The 22,350-nt window shown below is 37.1% G+C and overlaps 2 protein-coding genes across 2 annotated transcripts; both read left to right on the forward strand.

Annotated features, from left to right (window-relative positions):
• Positions 1-234: 234 nt before the first annotated feature.
• On the forward strand, positions 235-5,380 carry LOC140545945 (CD48 antigen-like). The gene is made up of 4 exons (XM_072669019.1): positions 235-282; positions 1,597-1,890; positions 3,960-4,217; positions 4,812-5,380. Exons 1-4 carry the CDS (start codon positions 237-239, stop codon positions 4,928-4,930), a joined length of 717 nt encoding a protein of 238 aa, XP_072525120.1. The 5' UTR covers positions 235-236; the 3' UTR covers positions 4,931-5,380.
• Positions 5,381-12,885: 7,505 nt separating this feature from the next.
• Positions 12,886-22,122, forward strand: LOC140546116 (uncharacterized). The gene is made up of 8 exons (XM_072669275.1): positions 12,886-12,959; positions 15,160-15,450; positions 16,314-16,571; positions 17,704-17,823; positions 19,279-19,319; positions 19,483-19,602; positions 19,869-19,928; positions 20,142-22,122. The coding sequence occupies exons 1-8, from the start codon at positions 12,905-12,907 to the stop codon at positions 20,235-20,237; spliced, it is 1,041 nt and encodes a 346-aa protein (XP_072525376.1). The 5' UTR covers positions 12,886-12,904; the 3' UTR covers positions 20,238-22,122.
• The last annotated feature ends 228 nt before the right edge of the window (positions 22,123-22,350 follow it).

Consider the following 22,350-nt stretch of genomic DNA (forward strand, 5'->3'; position numbering starts at 1 on the left):
AACCTAATTTTCTAAAGGGGGGGGCAATTTAACCAATAAATAGTAATTGTGTTACACTGTGCAGAAGTGTGTTCTCTGTAGGTGATGTATACCCATTTTCACTTGGAAAATAAGCTAAACATGTCATTTGAGTGCCCAAACATTTGCACTTACATCGGAACATCTTACTTAAGGGGTTCTTAAAAACTTCCTCCTTCACAGAGGGGAGCGTTCATATACACTCTGCAATGGCTGCAATGGAGTTGCTGATGTTTTCTCTCTCTACTTTCTTCTCATTCACAGGTAAAACACTCTTCATCCATGATCATGTGTGTGATAATACACAGTTTTTAAGTTGGATCTGTGGAGTAGAGTGTTAGTGATTGTTGTTAGTTTGCATGTAGTCAGTGTGACACTGCTGAAACCCGAAAATATCTAACATTTAAGGAAGTCACTGATGAGCTAAATGAATAGTCAAAATTAATGGTAATTTGAGATCTTCTAGATTTTCTTTCACCATCATTCTGCTTGTTACATATAATATCTAGGTGAGCTACTAGGCTGTTTAAATTAAGTGAATAAATACCTTCAAAATGAGTATGTTTTGCTACTTGCTAGCCTCCACTCTTCAGGCACTGCTATTAAATCATATGAATTAAAGAAACAAAAAACTTTATTTTAACATAATAAGCTTTTTTTAAGATGCAGAGTTAAAATGTTTGTTAGTTATACAATGTGTAGTTTAACATTTTAAGGCAGTAGAGTTTTTTTGTTTTTTGTTTTTTTGAGTTAGTTGATCCGACTGGGCTTAAGCCATTACTGATTACCACCTGCTGGTTCATCATATGATCATGGAGCACTGTGGCACTGCCAAAAGATTGAACTTCTGATGCTAAATTGTTGCTAAGTTAGCAGTATGATACCTCAGTGGCCACAGCAGCTTCTTCCTGTATTGTGGGAGCGAATACAGCACTACTGCTACAGTAAGTGAAACATCGATGCTGCTATGCTGCTTCACATGGTTTGCCAAGTTGTTGCTAAACTTGTGCCATGTTGTTCCAGGTGGTTGCTAGGGTGTTCCAGGTGATTGGTAGATGGTTGGCAGAGTATGTAGGGATGGTAGTAACATGTTCCTATCAATATTCAGCGACTACTGAACTGCCCCTAGCAATAATTTTAACACAAACGGTTAACAGATCTCTTTCTTTACTCGAGTCCCACCTATCTTATACACATCACATCACAACAGGATTGATGTGTGAGAGGCTGTGACTGTAAGAAGCACCAAAGCTCTGTTAACTAGATTTGCATAGGCTGAGTGAGACACCATCCAACAACTGAGTGTACAGAAATCTCATTCATTCAAGGTGCTTGCTATGGTGGTTCCTGTTGCTAGTGAAGAAATATCATGAAAACGTCTACATGCCCCCAAAAATTGCTGCTATGCACATGCTAACCAGTTGCTATGCTGCTCCATGTAGTTGCTATGCTTTTTCTAAGCAGCTGCTATGGTATTCTGCATTGGTATTGGTATGCCATACAGTGCTAATGCATGACAAGTCCAGCATAGAACCACAACATAATCTATTGTTCAATCTTTATGTCCTTTCTCTACAGGGTCCAGTAATGTGTCTGTGCAGGCTGGCAGTTCCGTCCAACTGGACATACAGGATAAAACTCTGGCATTTGATGACCTTTCCTGGATGCATAATAAAAATAGAGTTTTAAAATATTATACTGATACTAAAGTGGATACTCAGTTTGACCCTTATAAAGGCAGAGTGGAGATAAATAAGGAAACCTACAGTCTGACCCTGAAGAACTTACAGAAGAGTGACAGTGGACTGTATGAAGCAAAAGCATCTGGTCAAGAGGACTCAATTGTTGCTGAGTACAGACTCTCTGTGTTTGGTAAGTGATATACAATGGAAGACATCACATTTTATATTTAATTTAACTACAGACAAATATAAAGTAAATTAAGTTTTCTTTAACATTTCAAATGATAAAACATAAAACTGTTACAAATATGTCTGAGAGCATGTTTTTTTCATTTTCTTTCTTGGCATAAAATATTCAGGATCAAATCTAGAAGGGACATAAACAACCCTACAATGTAACAGTAGTATCAAATGTTTGAACTAAAAGCATAATTGATAACTATGTAAAAATAATACTGAATAGCTCTATTTGGGGCTAAGGACTTTTGCCAGAGCCCAAATAATGTAGTAAGTTAATTGAGTAATTGAGTATACTCTGAAGGCAAATGCGTAGCCTTTTTTTCTCATTAGCCTATGAGGTTAACGACTAACACCATCAGCCAATCAGTCCAGATGTCCAGAAGTCCAGATGGAGTTCAGATGCACTGTACAGTGCCCTCCATAATTTGGCACCCCTGGTTAAGATATGTTCTTTAGCTTTATAGAGTTTTTTTCTGAATAATATAGGACCACGATGGAAAAAAGAGTAAAATCCAACCAAGTGAATTTATTCAGTAGGAAAGAAATCCCACATTAAGAAATAATTGTTTAACATCAAATCATGTGTGCCACAATTCAGTCAAGTCAAGTGGGTTTTATTGTCATTTCAACTACATACAGAGTACACAGTGAAACGAAACAACGTTCCTCCAGGACCATGGTGCAACATAGACAGTGCATACAAAACACAAGTGCAACACAAACAAGTGCGAACAGACAACACAACGCAGTACAGACAGAGAATAATAAATAATTGCCGGTAGTGTGCAAATTGTGCAATGTGTAATAAATAGAGTCCAGTGAGGTAGTAAGTTATTAGTGCAAATGCTTTGTGCAAAAATGCTTCCTATTTTATCTGGGGTAAATGGTTGGAGAGAGAGAGAGAGTGTGCATGTAACAGAAAAGACATCAGTTCAGAAGTTGGCACCCCTGATGTTAATACTTTGTACAACCCCCTTTTGCCAACAAAACAGCGCCTAATCTTCTCTTATAATGTTTCACAAGATGGGAGAATACAGATAGAGGGATCTTTGACCATTCCTCTTTGCACAATGGTGGTAGCAAAATAAACTTGCGTCCTCGTCCAGGCTTGTTTACCACTTATCCAGTTGTTTTAAACCTCTTAATTCCTCTGACAGTAGATATTTTCTTGTAGCCATTGCCTGACTTGTGGAGGTCAACACACATCTGCCTTACTTGAATGGTATGTTCCTTTGTCTTTTCCATGTTGAAAAGAAATGGCCTCTGTGTCACGTCATATTTATACCCCAGGGAAACAGGAAGTTGTGAATTACTAATTAAATGTTCCTACATACTCTGATCAACTTCGTAAACTACTGTAGAATTGACAGAAATACTTTAATTACATTTACTTCCTAAGAAATGTTAGGGGTGCCAATAATTGTGGAACAGGTGATTTTATGAAGAATAATTATTTCTTAGTCAGGGATTTTTTTTCCCCTTAAAATTAACTTGAGTTAAAGGTTGGATTTTACTCTTTTTTCCATCGTGGTCCTATATTATTTAGAGAAAACTCAATTTATTAGAAGCTAAAGAACACATCTTAACCAGGGGTGCCAATAATTATGGAGGGCACTGTACAGCCTAAAATACCTTAAGGCGCCCTACATGGAAAACTGTATCTGTCATGGTATAGTAAAATAAGGAGAGTTCAGTACATGACAGCCCATGAACATGAAACACTGTTGTCTCTTTATTAAAAATAACCAACTTTATAACCAAAAAAGTTCTGGAAAACAGGCCAATTATTAACCCCACAACTATAAAGTAAAAGTCTTGACTTTATTCACGCCCCTAAATGTACATTCTCTCCGCCCACTAGCTAAAGCCATTTGAAGATAAATGCCACTTCTACTTTTGGAGGACCCCCACATGACATAAACCAGCCAATAAAAGAAATGCTTATTTTTCCCCCATGAACCCATTCTTATCATTCATCTATGTGACTTCACAGTCCCCTTTTTACTGTGTGTAACTCAGATCCAGTAGAGGTTCCTGTACTTACTCAGCAAATCCGTGACACCTGTAACATCACTCTGACCTGTGGAGGTCACGGACTCTCTATCACTTCAAGCTGTTATAAGGATACCTGTGAGGAAAAGACAGACATATCACCTGATGGCATCATCATTTCCCTGTCCATCAGAGGCAGTGTCATCATCTGTAACCATAGCAACCCAGTCAGCTGGAAGATGGCTAAAATAAATATGGAAACATTTGGACTATGTGCTCCTGAGGGTGTGTACACCTACAAATACACAAACGCAAACACAGGAAAACTGCCACCAACATCACTTTAAAATGATATCTGATATTTTTTAAGTTATCCTATTTATTCTATTTATCCCAATCATCTCAAAAATGTCCTAGACATGTTTGTTTACATACACAATGTTTGTTCACTTCAGAATCAGAATCAGAATCAGAATCTCTTTATTTCACCAAGTATGTTACCCATACAAGGAATTTGTCTTGGTGAGAGCAACACGTATGACAAGTAACAAAGAAACACAGAACACAGTCTTAAACTAAAGGAAAATGACACTAAACAATAAATAGGGTAGGGGATAAATTAAAAAAGTAAAAGTACTAAAGGTAATAAAGGTAATAAAGAGCTGAAAAATATATTTACAGAAAAGAAGGAACATCTGTACAGGTGTGCAAATAGTCATAGTGCAAAATAGGCATAAATAGTGCAAAATTATTATTTATTATTTAAGCAAAAAAGACTCTTGAGAGAATAGTCTGAAAAAGTATTTCTTTTGCCAGTTCTTTTACATTACAGCATAGTTGAGATAACACTGGGGTTTGATCTGTGTGCTTTCAATTCAGGATCTGCTGGTGTATCTGTGTGTTTGCTGAAGACTGGGCTGTATTCCATCATTCTGATCTTCATGCTGTCTGCAGTAATCACTGTTCACGTCAGAGAAAGACTGATCAAATCATCCTAAAGACATACATGGTTGGTGATAGCCAGGGGCACTGCCAGGGATTTCGGGCCCCCATGAATAGATCTTACACTGGGCCCCACAACTATAACAAATCTGTTGATTTTTTTTTGTGTGCAACCTTATTATAGTATATTTTGTATTATAGCTTTATGATCTTCATATAGTGTTTGTTGATAATACTGGATACATGCGTTTACATAAAGTCTTTGCTTTATGTAGGTTATTGCAGGATGTATTGCACATATTCTGTAAAGAGCTGTATGCTTTGTATGCATGTTTTTACAATTTTTGTAATTTAAGTTGAAAAAACTGAAGAATTGTTTTTAAAATGTCCTATTCTGTACCATACTATATGTCTGTACTATACTGGTAGTTTATCAAAAAAGGAGAGATACATTTTTTTGGGGAAACAACCTTCAGTTGCTTTTTAAAAACACAGCCACACAAAAAAAACCACTTATTTTTTGCTATATTAAAAAAGTATGTACATTACATACACCTTATGTAAATAGATGTTTGTTTTACTGGTGTAAATGGTGCATGGTTGCATTATACACATGTAGGGATGCTATCACCACAGCAGCGATGCTGGGCGAGGCTGTCACGGTAGCGATGCTAACAGCACGTTAGCAATGTCGGGCAAGGTGGACGCAGTAGCAATGTCGGCACGGTAGTGGTGATAATGCTGCGGCAGTGCTGGTAAAAAGCAATCACTGCAGAGCAACATTATTGGCACGGAAGCAATGCTGAGAGGCCGCAGCGCCTACCACAGTACCAGTGCTGGGTGAGGTTGACAGTCGATGCAGAAGCGATTCTGGTAAAAGCAGGTGATCGACGCGGTAGCGATGCTGGGCGAGTCTGATGTGTTCGTGTTGCTAATGCCCAGTAGTGATGTTAATGCCCGGTAGTGATGTTATCGCTATGATAGCTAAGCCAACAACACGGAAGAGATGCTGCACAAGGCCATTTGTCACCGTGGCAGCGATGCAGGGTAAGAAATCTTCTTTCAGCAGCACATATACTTGTAGCTTTGTGGCAAAATGTCTTTAGATCATCAGTATGAGAAAATGTCTTCTGGTACAGTGGCACAGTGAACATTTTACTAGTAGAGGGAAGAAAGAATACAATTAAATGCCAGCAAATTCCAGAAGCATCTAGAACATCACATCATCTGTAAAAAGCTGAAGATAAAAAGAGGATAGCTTCAACAGCAGGATAGTGATCCCAAACACACCTGAGAATCCACAATGGACTACCTTAAGAGGCGCAAGCTAAAGAGAAATGTGTTTGCTATAGAGGTGAGGTCTCTCCCATGCAGTACCAGTGGTTTGCACATTTGATGCAGTCCACACTCCCACAGAAAGTAACAAAACCTTCAATCAGCATGCCCAAATTGTACATGCCCCTGAACATGCTTTTACCATGTGATGCTTCATACAGAACAATGTATATAATAACTGTGTACTGTCATATATGCCAAATAATACCAAGCAATTTGGCCTGTCTAACGGTGATGCCTGCAGACAGCTTGAGGATCTGAGTGATTAAATACGGCACAATGTTTAGGAAATACACAGTTACACCAGCAGAGGGAAACAAAACAGAAACCTTAACAGAAACCCACTGCTGCAGTAAAGGTGGAAGGAAACATTTCAACACTTTAGTGACAGAACTAACAGCTCTGCTCAGAATGGGTGGAGCTTAAAGTGAACAGGACCCCTTTTTGGGTTATCAGAATAGCTGCAGCCGCAGCCAGGCCACCAATAATGCTTGTTTGAGCATTATTCTTCAGTGTTCAGTTTATTCTCCATCTCAGTTACTTCAGATTTTATATTTCAAGCATTTTCAATAGAATTGTCTGTTTCAAAACACAAATGTCTGAAACCATGAAGTTGTTGAGCCTGAGTCTGTATACACACCTTCCTGCAGACAATTGAATCAGTGATTTATGCACGGTCTTCTTTCAGAAGCGTTTCAGAAAAGTTTCATCATGTATAAAATCTAGAGGGCGATTAAAGTGAGACCTTTTTCCTTACTTGGTTCTTTATGTGATACAGTGGCCAAACATCATCATGCCAGTGAAACAGTAGTGTGCACAGTCAGATTTACTGTCATCATGGGTTTTTTTATTCTATAATGAATGGACCAGTTGATCCAAAATATCCTCTTTTTATCTTCAGCTTTTTACAGATGTTGTGATCTAACTTTGTCATTTATTTGTATTTTTTCTTCAATCTACTACTAAAATGTCCCTTGTGTCACTGGTTATTACACATGATCCAGCGTGATCAAACTAGCCCCATGAATAAACAGTTGGAGGTTGGAGATTTGGAGAAAGTTTTTGTGCGACAAAGCTGGTATGCCATATTATAATATATGTATATGGAAAATGTTTTTGCCTATAGTAATTATCGCATATTTTTTACTGTGGTACCAGGACTGAGAAATTTTCAGAAATTCCAATAAAAAATAGGTGCGTTGAGCCAGTTTGTTAGGCCAGTGTGGTGTTGTGTCTGTAAAGAAGATATGATCTAAGTATGTGTGAATGTGTGTTAGACAGTTCGTGTGTGTTTTTGAGATCAACAGTGGGAGTATAGTAACCTGATGGCTTGTGGGATGAAGAGCCATTTCTCAGCCAATTTACCCACCAACATTTAAGGTACGCTGACCCCAGTGATAAAGCCCTAAGGGTGTTCATCCTCTATACTGGGTTTAGATATAGTGTCTGGGGCATTTTCACTCAGGAACTTAAACATACCCTATTGATCACGGCTGCTGACACACTAACTCAAACACAAGCCACATGAGAAACCATCATGTGCTCACAGTTTCACAACGCGTCTCTACACTTCTACAGAACAAGCATCACTTTAAAGAAAAAAAGAAAACATGCGTTCAGGACTTAACACAGTTCAGTCATTAACACAGTTAATAGAAAGTGACTCATTTTCAGTTTATAAACGTGTCCACTTGTTAAATATGTTCTAAAGCCTACCTAATGTTGCCTCAAACGGTACAAGGGGTGTTCTTATATCAGTGCTTATGTAAGCTTTGTCAAAATGTGCATGTGCAACCACTGAGCTGAATGTTCCTTTGATTTTTGCTCAGCATCTTATAGCGTATGACATTTGAAGGGCCTTAGATATTAAAACCTGAATAAAGTCATGATAAGATAAGAACACTATAACTATTGGCATTGTTACCGTCATTAACATTATGTGTTAGCAGAACTTGAACCTCATGGGCGCTTGAGTGGGCTGCAGAGCCCACGAGGTTGTGGTTATTGTGATAACTGGTAAAGTACAGAAGCAAGACTCAAGTCAGTGAAAATGTCTCTTTTAGAAATGGCAAAAATGGTGGAGAATTTCATGAAAAGAACATCTCTCCAGCTGTTTATTCATGGGGGTGGTTTGACCATGCTTATAGCCAGTGGCACAGTAAACATTTTACTAGTAGAGGGAAGAAAGAATTCAATTAAATGCCAGCATTTACATTTACATTTATGGCATTTAGCTGATGCTCTTATCCAGAGCAACTTACAAGGTTACTGGTATTACAATGTTGGGCCGATCAAGTGTTCGAAGTCTTGCCCAAGGACTCTTATTGGTGTAGCACAGCATAGTCACCCAGACCAGGAAACGAACCCCAGTCTTTCACATGGTGTGTTATCTGTTGTGTCACACCAACCACAGCAAATTGTGTGAAGCAAACATCACATCATCTGTAAAAAGCTAAAGCTAAAAAGAGGATAGCTTTAACAGCAGGATAGTGATCCAAACACACCTGAGAATCCACAATGGACTACCTCAAGAGGCGCAAGCTAAAGAGAAATGTGTTTGCTATAGAGGTGAGATCTCTCCCACGCAGTACCAGTGGTTTGCAAATTTGATGCAGTCCACACTCCCACAGAAAGTAACAAAACCTTCAATCAGCATGCCCAAATTGTACATGCCCCTGAACATAACTGTGTACTGCCATATATAATAATACCAAAAAATTTGGCCTATTACCATTGTTAACATTAATGGGAAAATAAGGCATTACCCATTATTGTGGGTCCTGCAGAAAGTAACGGCAATGAATTTCTATGGCAATTACATTTAATATATTGCAAAATATTAACAAATACAGTGGGGAAAAAAAGTATTTAGTCAGTCACCAATTGTGCAAGTTCTCCCACTTGAGGCCTGTAATTGACATCATAGGTAGACTTCAACTATGAGAGACAAAATGAGAAAAAAAATTCTGAAAATCACATTGTCTGATTTTTAAAGAATTTATTTGCAAATAATGGTGGAAAATAAGTATTTGGTCACCTCCAAACAAGCAAGATTTCTGGACCTAGTGAATGAACTGCAGAAAGCTGGGACCAACGTTGCAAAGGCTACTGTCAGTAACACTACGCCGCCAGGGACTCTTGCAGTGCCAGACGTGTTCCCCTGCTTAAGCCAGTACATATCCGGGCGCGTCCGAAGTTTGCTAGAGAGCATTTGGATGTTCCGGAAGAGTATTGGCAGAATTTCTTATGGTCAGATGAAACCAAAGTAGAACTGTTTGGTACAAACACAACTTGTGTACCACGTTGTGTTTGGAGGAGAGTGAATGCTGAGTTGCATCCAATGAACACCATACCAACTGTGAAGCATGGGGGTGGCAACATCATGCTTTGGGGCTGTTTCTCTGCAAAGGGACTAGGACGACTGGTCCGTGTACATGAAAGAATGAATGGGGCCATGTATTGTGAGATTTTGAGTGCAAACCTCCTTCCATCAGCAAGGGCATTGAAGATGAAACGTGGCTGGGTCTTTCAGCATGACAATGATCCCAAGCACACTGCCAGGGCAACAAAGGAGTGGCTTCATAAGAAGCATTTCAAGGTCCTGGAGTGGCCTAGCCAGTCTCCAGATCTCAACCCCATAGAAAACCTTTGGAGGGAGTTGAAAGTCTGTGTTGCCCGCCGACAGCCCCAAAACATCACTGCTCTAGAGGAGATCTGCATGGAGGAATGGGCCAACATACCAGCAACAGTGTGTGCCAACCTTGTGAAGACTTACAGAAAATGTTTGACCTCTGTCATTACCAACAAAGGATGTATAACTTTTGTTATTGACCAAATACTTATTTTCCACCATTATTTGCAAATAAATGTAAATTTAAAAATAAAACAATGTGATTTTCAGAATTTTTTTTTCTCATTTAGTCTCTCATAGTTGAGGTCTACCTATGATGTCAATTACAGGCCTCTCTCATCTTTTTAAGTGGAAGAACTTGAACAATTGGTGACTGACTAAATACTTTTTTTTCCCCACTGTATATACATTTTAAATACTTACTTTTCCCAATTAATTTTCCCAATTAATCGGCATTTAATTGAATACTTAAAAAAAAAAAAGATAGGTCTGTGTGTTAGCAGAACTTTTACCTCATGGGCGCTTGAGTGGGATGCAGAGCCCATGAGGTTGTGGTTATTGTGATGATGTGATAATGAACAAGTTAATTAACTATTACAGAGATAAGAAGAGACCAGTTCCATTTTTTTTTTGGCACAAGTTTGGGAATTCCCTAACAGTTGCCCCTCTGTCTTTTTCTCTTTTAGAATTAGTGGCTAGAAAATTCTATACAAAAAAAAGCCATAAATTGATAAAACTTAATAAAGCCAGGAAATTTATTAACAGATTTTAACACAATAAAAAATGGGTAAATGGGAAAATATAAAGTTATTCAATTCATTCTTTTTACAGTCACCTTCACCCTTTCTGTTCCACACAAGAAATATTCCACATCACTTCAGTTTCTATCTGAGGTTGGTGATTTCCCTGCTCACACCTGAGTAGATTCAAGTTATTTACCAGGTTTTAATACACTCAGGATTCTTTAGAAGCATTTTCATTGATGTTTTTTAAGAACCATTTTGAAATCTGTTTTAAACTTTAAAAGAAAGTTTATGTTAAGGTTTTGCAGGTGTACAGTAGGTGTACGGATGGTGTACAAATGAGGGGGAGGGGGAAAGTACAAGACAGAAGTATAAAGAGGAAGAGAGAGGTCACCAAACAGAACTGTGAGAATTTCCAGCACTACTGAAATGTGATCTAACCACGTTGTTCCACCCTGAGGTAGTGTCAGAATACAGCAGCAGTGTTCGTAACAAGATGCATATAAGGGAAATGTGTCACATGACTTTTTCTTCCACAAAAGTGCTCAGTATACATTTTGCAACATTTCAAGGAATCAAGTTAAGTGACAGTCCGTAAGTTTAAAGGATTTGGGGATTTAAAATTGCACTGAGTATGCGAAAGAGAAAGAATTTCAAATTCAGATGAATCTACTTTACTATTTACTCAAATTCTTTGCTTTGACAATCTTCATCTTCTCATCCACCCACTAAGTTTGCCATTCTGATATATCCACGTTCTCAGCAGCTCTCGCAGTAGCCATTCTGTTTAAAATAGTGCCGTTGCAACATAAATAGTGTTATTCTCGTTGTTTTCCCGATCGTGTAACGATCCCTTTTTGTTTTTGTTTTCTGATTCTTGGTTTTGCTTTTTTGGATTTGTTTTCCTGGCTGGTTGTCTCTCTGGTTTTGGATCTTGATCTTGGATTGAATGGATTGGATTGGTTTTGATGGTTACTGATTTAGTCTCGCCCATGTCTGCTCAGTTAGCTTTGCTCATTGTACTTTGGTTTGTGATATACACCAGTAGTACCACTCGGTAGTAGTACCACTCGGACGCTTTGTATTAAAGTATTAAATGTTTTACATCTACAAGCGACAGAACTGGCAACAAAGCATTTCTTACATGAGGCAAATTTGCAGATGAGGGAAGTGTTTAAATAAATAAATATATATGTATGTGTGTGTGTGTGTGTGTGTGTGTGTGTCAGCAATACATTAAATGTCATTGCCATAGAAATGTATTGCCGTTACTTTCTGCAGGACCCACAATAAAGGGTAATGCTTTTTTTTCAGCTGAATATCTGTATTTCAACACACAAACAACAGCAGTGCTGTCACAAATTTATTCCCTATCCAGTGGCACATCTCACTAGCCCTGCTGCCCAATGAAAAACATGTATCTCCATTTTTGTCCATTTTTAGTGGACAAAAATCTGCCCTGTACACTGGGTAAATAATTCTGGACAAATACTGGTAGAACTTCCATTCAAAGTTAAGTACATTTTGCCTTCTTCTGTAAAGTTAAACTTCTAGTGTTTAAAAATACTTCTTTGTATGGAAACATAGCTGGCAACTAGCCAATTGCATTACACCCCATCCTCCTAAGTTGTTTTCTGAGCACATTTGCGTGCAGGAAGGATGTGGTTTGTGGCAAGCATTGCCTAAGCAGCAGCATCAAATGTGAAGACAGGAGCTTGGAAGGAACACATCTGAAGACATGAGCTTGGAAGGAACACATCTGAAGACATGAGCTTGGAAGGAACACATCTGAAGACATGAGCTTGGAAGAATAGAATATACAGTGCAGGCATTACAAGTATTGTCTCTCTATAACACCAGTGAAAATATTTGTTGGTACAATGAGTCTTGTGTTCTACTTGGATTCCACATGGGAATGGTCTTGTGACCGAGGCAGATGGGGTATTAAATGATGGGGCATTCAGAAATTAACTGGGGAGAGAACGGAGCACTGGGATAAAGTGGCAAACTGCTGAGAAGTGATATGCAGCTGTGAAGACAATGCTGGTGCTCACTGTCACCTTGTGCCATTATTATATAAATATAATATGTAATATATAAATATAAATATAAATATGGCTACTGTGCCTCTATGTCTGCCGAAGTTTATCCAGTTGGATACCATGAAATTGTACACTAATATTATATTTAATACAGGCCACTGCTCATTGGATAACAAATCATGGGTCACATGACATCTGGCTTCCTGTTGTACATGTTCCATTTTTTTAGTTCTATACACACACACACACACACACACACATACACACACACACAGTAAAATGGTGGAAGTATTAAAGCTGATTTTTGCTCTCTCCACCTTGGTCTCGGATGGAGGTAAGGGCAATTCTAAATCTCACTATCATCTTAATTATTTTAAGATTCATCTTCATGATGATTCAGTCAATATCAAGTAAATACTGAGTAATTGCTGTCTCTACAGTGTAACATTATTTACCTTAGCATATTAAGGTCCTGAAAACTTAGGTAATACATTATACCTGCTGAAACCATCATACCATATATTTTGTTTTCACTTTTTGACACAAAAACACAACACTGCATTTTACACTGTGTAAAATTGGTCCAAAATGACTGGAATTTCAATCTTTTCACATTCATTTACAAACTTGCTTGCATTTGGTTTACCATTTTAGCAGTAGGTCACCTGATATTTCTTTGCTCTCATGAGACACATTTTGGTTTGTCCCTTAATACGTTTCATGATGTTGAGGTCAGGATACTAGCCAGTTTACGTGATTAGTTTGTGTTCATCCTGAAGAACAGGATTCCTGATAAACCTTGTGTGTTTTTGAAGTATAGAATGATAGTATAAGGGTTGCGAGGTGTCCAGTGTTGGACTGGTACGAGTGGTACTGTTGACTTAAAATGTAAAAAAAAAAAAAACTTCATAGAATTCATAAAACAAAGATAAAGGCAAGAAACTAATTAAACATTAAGAGATCAAATGTAAAAAACTAAATAAAATAAAAAAAAAAAAAATTAAGAAAAAACAACTAAAAACTAAACTAAACTAACTAAAACAATCCACATATCCAGTTATTTGTCCAAATGTATGTAGAGTAGTTAGGACACCCAATGGAAACCATAACCATATATCTATTTTATTTTGGGGGGGTGGGGGGGGGGGGGGTATATGGACGTTTAAGCTTCTTTTTTGACGATACTTGGGTATGCAGGTACTATACCTGACCACTTACAACTAAAGAACTGTCCAAAAATCATTTGTAAAATGGAACTAATAGAAATGTATTTTTTCTAGGAAAAACACCCCACATTAATTACTACTTAAAACAACAAAAATTAGACTCCTTTAGCTGCAGTTTGGACAATCATTAGAGAGGATTTTGGAGGAGCCTGTCTTATTTAAACCTCATAGACATTTAATTGGTTTGCTCTTGATTCGTAAAGTGACAATTATCACCATGGTGAGATCCATGGTGAGCTCTCTCAGGCCTATAAGGTTGTAGATGCACAGAAGAGAGCACTTAAAATTCAGCTGCTTTACTGTCCGGAAAATTTGGGAGATCCTTTTGCCTTTAGTTTTTATTTTCCTCAAGGTTTTTGAGGTAGCTCCCCTGGCAGTCTTTGTTAGTTTTTCCTCCTTTTCCCTGTGTTGGACGCGCCGTCAGCAGAGCGTCGGTCTCACTATACAGGAGCCTGGGTTCGAGTCCCGGGTGGCTTTATTTTCATTTAACAAAACCCTATAAAACCAGATAACAAAATCAAACTGAACCAATGTTCATTTTTATATCGCCTAATGCATCAAATCATTGTTGATCTATGATGTCAGAATGTATTTGTGCACATTGAATCAATGTTGAATCAGTATGAAATCAATATAATTCTTGAAGTAAATACAAAGTGAACACATTTCTCCACATACGCCTCACTGGCTTCCTAAAAAAAAGCAGATTTATGTAATTTTAGCTGTGGTGCTGTAAGGCCCAGTTACATTTTTATTATTTACTGAACATTTACTGAAATGTTCTCCTCATGACTTGGTTATGTTTGAGTGCATAAAGACTCAAGACTCCTGACAAGAGCTAGAGTTCTGCAATTTAACTGGATTCTCAGCATAGCGGAGCTCCAGAGGTCTGCAGTTAGGACCACTCTGCAAAATAGTGACTTATGTTTATCTATATGACTGCAAAGTCAACATCTATTAAATCAAGTTGTCACTTTTGTCTATTATGATTGACGCTGATATAGCATGCTAATGCTAAGTTGCTGGTACTTTTCTTCTCATGGTCCCACGTAGGGTTAGGGGGAATCTGCCTCCTTCTTCCGAAGCTGACAATACATGTTCATCGTTAGTCTGTATTTTTTTTTAATGAGACCTTTCTGGCTCACCTCAGCAAGGAAGAAAGAGTTTATTTCAAGTTAAATTTATGCTGGGAATTTGTTTCAGCTGTTTTAGTTTAATACACATTCAGAAAATATAACAATATAACAAAAGACCACACAAACAACTTGAGAAATCCTTAAATGTTTTATCTTTGTACTTTCTCTGCAGTGTCAAGTGATGTGTTTCGGATGGTTGGTGATTTTGTTCAGATGAACATACAGGGTCCTCCACCACAGTTGAATACTTTGTCCTGGGTGTTTAACAGAACTGATAATGTTCTAGAATATTTTAAAACATTTAACAGTATTATACACAATCCTGCTTATAAAGACAGAGTGGACTTTAATGAAGAAACCTACAGTCTGACACTGAAGAACTTACAGAAGAATGACAGTGGGCCGTATGAAGCAAGAGCATCTGGTATAAAAGTCACAGTGGCGTACTCACTCTTTGTGCTTGGTAAGTCTTTTACTATGAGAATCAAGGGGAGGGAAATGCAGTCAACTGATCCAGTATTAAATGGCGGTTGAGATCTAAGGTTTCGTTAACAAACTAAATATTTTTGGAGATGTTTAGATGTTCTTCCTGAACCCATTTCTTTCCACTACAGATAGTCACTAGTTGGACTTAAGCAGATAAGCTCCTCTCGTCATGGGCTGCTTATCACAAGATGTAAATGGATAATATGATACAACATTAGAAATTTACAAGTGATGTTAAATTGAACTACATAGTTCACAATTGCAGCCGGAGTAGTTTTCCCATAAAAAGTACATGGTTACAAATGACTAATTACCTTTCTCAAACCATAATGGGATAACTTTACATATGGCACATCTGTAATAACATGAAAAGTAGAAAGTAGACTTCTTTCAGTGTATAATTTAGAAAGAAATGCTAAAATAATGCTCCAAAACATCAGATTTTTACTCTGCATAGACATTGCATTAAATATGATGTTGTTTGAAACTGACAAAGTCTGTTGACTAATCTTTATGAAAACATTATGAAGTTTACAAATCTGTTTCTGAATGTAAGTTCAATGTGGTTTGTGTAAGTTGGGGTGAGGTACTGTTTATTTAAGATATATTATTTGTAATTACTATTGTTTGCTTAGAGCCATGAACAACATATTACAAGTATTACAAATCAGTAACTGTAATGTGATTGCAAAAAAAGGACATGCATTACACTACATTATCATCGTTATTACATCATTATTATAACAGCAGCTGATAATTCCTCATGATCACTGTGATTTATTGTTGTATGGATTGATTGTTTTGTGTTGTATAATAAATGTATGCATGTATGTACCTCAGATCCAGTGAAAACTCCAGTTCTGTCTCACCAGCGAATCAACAGCACCTGTAGGATCACCTGTACAGGTCATGAACACTCAATTAGCTTTAACTGCTCTAATGCAACCTGTGAGGAGAAGGAAGAGAAATCACCTGAAGGTTTTGGGCTTTCCCTGTCTATGAGAGGCAGTTCCATCATATGTAACCATAGCAACCAAGTCAGCTGGAATGAGACCATGATGGAGATGGAAACATTTAAACAGCTCTGTGCTGATAAAGGTACACACACACACACACACTCAAACTTCTTTTCAGACCTAGAATTATGTGATGCAAATCCGCATTCCCGACCTCTATGGACCTGTTTTGTATCTGGATAGGATCTGGATATATTTAAATAGAGTTCTTTTTACACATCAACTGTCTGGCAACTGTCTTTAATGTCCTCCACTAGTGAATAAACTTTCTCACTGTAGAATGATGGAACCGAAATTGTTTGGCCTTAAAACCCTTCCCAGATTGAAGGACAGCAACAACTGCTTCTCTAAGATCATTGCTGACGTATTTTCTCCTTGGCAGTGTGTTAACACATACCTGAATGCTCCAGACCTGCCAAACCTCTGCTTCTATAGAGCTATTCACACTTGTTGATGATCAATTAATCTAAGGGCATTTGGTTGGCAGCACCTGTCTGCTGCTTACCTTCTTAATTTATATGGAGGCTGGAAGGGTGTGCTTAATTTCACACACTGCTTCTGCATTCTGGCCTAGTTTGTTTTATTAAATAAACAATGACATGGTCATTTGTCATGTCTTGTTCATTTGAAGTTGTATTTATCTAATTTTATTCTAATCTAAGATTTTCTTTTCTTTTTTCTTTAACATGTCCTGGTACATATGTATGTATATGGTAACTAAATCCTAGAAAGAAAAGCTTTTAACAGCAATCCAAATGTTTTTTTTTGTTTTGTTTTTTTTTTAATTGACTAACTATTAGCTATTAGCTAACATAACAGAGATGGGAATTATCTTAATCATTTCATTTACATGAAGCTGAAAAAAATATTAAATATTCCAAAAAATGGAAAAAGATTTTTTATAGTGAAATACTCAAGCTGAGAAGAAACTGGAGAAAGATTTTATGTTAAACGTCAACCAATCTATCAACAATACAATCAATGAATTAACCTTTAAATAAACAACACTACACTCAGCATAACCCTCATTTACAATGTGATATAATCACCATAGTCCACATGCTACAAGTAGATCCCTGTTTAAATCCCCATCAATATTTCTAAATGTTTAAAGGGAAACAAGAAGGACTGGCCACAATAAACTTTCATGTTGCTCTTAAACCCATTTTATTGTACTTTTTTTTTTTGACTACCAAACCTTTTCCCCCCATTAGGGACACAAAACCTGACAAGTCAGTCATGGTTGAGCTGGCTGTTTATGATCCTGATTGTTGCTGTGCTGGTTATCCTGGCTATTCTCTGCTATAGGATTCAAAAACAAAGAAGATCGACTGGTATGACTTTTTTTAAATTCATGCTTAAAAAAGGGGATAAAGGCCCCAAAATGTCTGTCATGAATTTTTACTACTTTGTATATATGCTATAATAAATGAAAAGCCAAACTTCCAGAAGAAACTGATCAACCAATGGTTTTGCAGTGCCTTCTCCAATCTTTTAAACAGGCTAGTTAGATTAACATTTTTAGCACCACTGAATTAATAACCTAATGGGTATATGTATATTTCTGACCCTGTATGTATAACACTGACCATGTTGATTTCAGAAACCCTTAAAAAAATCATGAACCAGATTCTTGTTTTTCTGTTAAAGATGTCTGTTGTACACTTATTCTGTCCCAGGAAAAACAGTTCAATTAAATAATTTAAAATGTGGCATGGCATTCATGTCTAATATAAATGTAAAACTCTGAACCTGATATTTCATATTAAATTTTAGGGTACCAATAAATCAGGACAAGACATATTGCAAGGAACCAAAAAAGGGGAAATGAACGAAATTGTTTTTCCATTATTGTTTAGCATCCCCTGGTGTGTGACTGGTGTCTTGTTGGCCTCCTTTTATGCTCAGTTTGTGAGGGTGGCCTGATCTAGGCAGAGGTGCCATATTCATTTTAGTTTTTAATGATTTAATGGAGATTGTTTTGTATCCATCCCCTGACATCCTTTCATTAACCTTTTCTCTAAGATGTGTGGAGTATTTTGTGTTCATTGTGCATGTGTAGCCAGGAATACTGAATGACCAGTGACTAGACAGTCACTGCACTCAGATAATCTTCCCCAGTTGTGAGACTGCTCACAGCATTTGCCTAGACCACTGTTGAATTTTTTCAGGTCACGTTAAAGAGGGTGAATATTTATGTAATCAATTTTTTATGATATTTTTATTTAACTACATTGCTTTGTAGAAATCTGTTTGACTTTGACAATAGTTTTTGTAAATTACTGTAGAATTATTTTGACCATGATTTTATTTATAGAAGCAACAATACTGGGTGAATACTGTTTATAGGCACTGAAGCTCTGTGTTCATTGGATTCCCAGAGCCTTAGAAATGGCTTTTTGCTTTTGACATTTATTTAGATTTTAGAGTAGAGTGTTGCTTGTTGAGATTGTCTTCACATTGCTGTAAAGGGGATGTAAAGTGCCAAGTAACAGACACCCAGGACTGTAATGCTTTAATAAACTAGTAGCAGAGAGCAGGTGCTGGTGACTATAGATAGGTGACATGGCGGAATCAGGGCTGACATTGATAATAATTGAACAGGAGCTGTAGAAAAGCGTGACATTGTGCAGTAGAGCAGACAGTTTGTATAACAGTTTATAACACCAACTGTGCGTAGTAGAGAATGACTGCATACCATTAGGCTAAATAGCTTTGATAAAAAAAATAAAATAAAATAAAAGTTACTATTCATAACTGAATGGTTATTTTGTTTCCATTCTTTCTAGATATCAAACAATGTGAAAACACTGTCTATGCAACAGTTGAGGTAAGATTTAATTAAAACATGTTTAGGCACTGTCAGTTAATATTGTTTACATATTTGGATCAATACTTGATCCAAAGCTTGTTAATCTAAACCCATGTTAATATTCTTTGAAACAAAAATAATAGCATACCTAAGCTCATATATATGTCAAATATGTCCACAGAGCAATATTTCAGCATCACCTGAAACCATGTTGGAGACGCCTTCTACTCTGTATAGTGTGGTAGAGAAGAAAACCCAGCCTACAAGTAATGAACAACCCATTCAGATCACTGAAAACCAGGTAAAAAAAAATGTTAAGCATATTATTTTTAAGTGAAAGTAAAGGAAATAAGTAAAAGGAAAACCTTCACTTGTTTTGTTAGATTACTGCTAAACTACATTCATAATTCCGTTAGCTACTGTATTTCCTACTGTTAAGTTTTACTATTGTTATTCACTTGGTTGAGGTCTATAACTATTTTTTTTTTTTTACTTTTCTAATCAATTCATAAATATTTTTTTTAAATCATGGCTTAAACATGTCAAATTTGTCCCCAAATATTTTAGCAACCAGGAATCCTAGAGACCCTTGGTGCCTCTAACACCTACGACTTAGTTCTTGATAAGGTAATGATAATGAACATGTCCTGCCAATAGATTCAGTTCAAATCTTTATTAAGTAATACAGTATGTATGATTATTTTATGTTGGTGGAAAGCAGCAAATACAAAGATACATTTAGGAAATTCATGTAAATTAATGGGATGAGAAATCTTACTGTATTACTCTGTCATATAGCTTTTGTATGCTAATTACACACATGTCCTTATGGTCATCTAGGAACAAGTTCTGACCCCCAATACAGTGGAACATTCAAAACCAGAAACCATTTATGCTGCGGTTACAAAATCCAGTAAGGCTGTGAATGAAAACTAAATGGATGGAGCCCACATCAGCTGTGAGACTGATGCCACATGTGACACGCATCAGCCAACCTACTAGTAATTTACACACAACATCAGTTCACTACTTTCCTCAAAGAGGAATTTATAAGCTCCTCTTTCAGATGACTCAGTATTGTGATGTAGAGTCATGGAGAATCAGAAGGTAATGGATAGTATATGGAATGGAAAACCTCAGCTAGGAGGAAGATGTCTTTGTTCCACCCCACACACCACTCATTGTAGGTTGATTAGTGTGTTTAATTGCCCCCATGTGCAAGTATGTGACTGCCCTGTGATTCTGGGTAGGCTGATCAGAATTAAATACATGCAATGTTAATGACAGTCAGTAATTACAAACTCCTACATAACACACCTCACTAACAGTGTATACCAACACTGTTGCAGAATCAAAATTTAGCATTCACCTGGCAATGTGGTTGATAAACACTTCACAATTAGCTACGTTTAGCATGCTAATTTCCTGATGTAAAGACACTGAAAGCTGTAAATATAATACCCTATATAATAATTATAATACCTTAAACCAGCTGAACCAGCACCAGACCACCACTAGAAAGGTGACATGGTGAGGCCTGAAGCTGCATCTGCTTGCTCTGGCACGGACAACGTATTTAGTATGAATAGCTGCTGAAAACTCTGCCTGCATTCATTAAATGTCTGCTAAAAGATGAGTTAAATGTAAACACTGAATACTCGGTGAAAACCCTTTCACATGAATGATGATTTTTTTTAAATATAATACATTATTAGGGCACCTGTCAGTTACAGGCCCTGTTCACATGGTGCTACTTATTTGTGTTTCTAATGCTTAAAAGAAAGATAGATTAAAAATAATATTTAGCTTACTAGCTAAATGTGATGCTGTCAAGCTTAAAGACACCAATAATGGTTAGAAAAAAAAGAAAAAAAAGTGACAATGCTTTTTTTCCCTGCTGTACGTTTAACATTGTGTTCATCTTGCACAACCCAACCGCTTCAATCCGGTTGCAGCCCCGGGGTTGAACCATAGAAGCTTTGATGCTGTAACGTACTGGTTGAGGCAGACTGCATAGGGACTTTATTAGGGCTAAAGCAAAACTCAGGGTCGGGACATGCAGGGGTCAAAACACAGACAGGCAGATACATCATAGCAATTCCACAATCCAAGTCACAAAACAAAGCAGTGTCAAAAAGCAAGAAAAATCACAAGTTCAGATAGTGTCAGTGACTCCACCAGGAGCACCCCAAACAGTAATCAGTCCTAATCAACAGCACCTGTGTGCAGGTGAAGGGCGGAGCTTAGGCCTTTACTTGAGCCATGAGCTCCCCACTGAGGCCGGCACTCTGGTACTGTTATTTGACTGACATCTAAATCAGTCTGTAATAAAATGTTTGTAAAGCCACAGTGAGATGTAAACTAATCTTGCTTCCTTCATGTAACAACATTTTCGTCTCGCTGATCAAGCCAGTACGTTCTGGTATTTCGTAATGTTTTGTGTTTCGTTTTTTGGAATATCTCAACAAGTAGACTGATATTATATCTCAGCTGTGCTGATATTTGCTAGCTAATGTAAATAGCATAATGGACTTCAGATGCATTTTTATATGTATACAGTTTTTTTTACTGTTTTATTTATTCTTTCCGTACGGCAGCTAAGATGAAATGCCTTTAATAATCAAGAAAGTTTCATTCAAATGTGTTGTAGACTTTAAGTGGGTGCAATGTGATATACTAATTTCTTACACAAAATATACATGCAATATTTGTCTCAAACGGTTTCTATTTTTGTTTAGTTTTCTCCATGGTTTGAACCCTGTAGCTGCTTTGTACACTGTAAATAATTCTGGATGAACAGACAAATAAATTATTCCAAATCTTCCTGGAATAAACTTGTTTTTTTACATTGACTTTCATTCACATGCAACACCCCACCTAAATGCCTAAGAATATAAGGCAGGGCCCTGGGCCCCCACAATATGGACCATGTGAAAATATTTTAGGGGTTGTCGCTTTTAAAAATATATATAGTAATTTTGACTTATAGGGCTCTAATAAACTAAAATATAAAAGAAAAACTACAATGTGTTTCTACCTATGCATACTA

Source organism: Salminus brasiliensis, chromosome 23 (assembly GCF_030463535.1).
Source record: "Salminus brasiliensis chromosome 23, fSalBra1.hap2, whole genome shotgun sequence".
Taxonomy (NCBI): domain Eukaryota; kingdom Metazoa; phylum Chordata; class Actinopteri; order Characiformes; family Bryconidae; genus Salminus; species Salminus brasiliensis.

Bases quoted from the DNA above. Each gene is read 5' to 3' on its own strand.
- LOC140545945 (XM_072669019.1), top strand. From the start codon at position 237: ATGGAGTTGCTGATGTTTTCTCTCTCTACTTTCTTCTCATTCACAG. The intron at 1,891-3,959 runs GTAAGTGATATA...TGTGTAACTCAG, and splicing joins GTACAGACTCTCTGTGTTTG to ATCCAGTAGAGGTTCCTGTA. The intron at 4,218-4,811 runs GTGTGTACACCT...CTTTCAATTCAG, and splicing joins TGGACTATGTGCTCCTGAGG to GATCTGCTGGTGTATCTGTG.
- LOC140546116 (XM_072669275.1), top strand. From the start codon at position 12,905: ATGGTGGAAGTATTAAAGCTGATTTTTGCTCTCTCCACCTTGGTCTCG. The intron at 16,572-17,703 runs GTACACACACAC...TCCCCCCATTAG, and splicing joins ACAGCTCTGTGCTGATAAAG to GGACACAAAACCTGACAAGT. The intron at 19,929-20,141 runs GTAATGATAATG...ATGGTCATCTAG, and splicing joins ACGACTTAGTTCTTGATAAG to GAACAAGTTCTGACCCCCAA.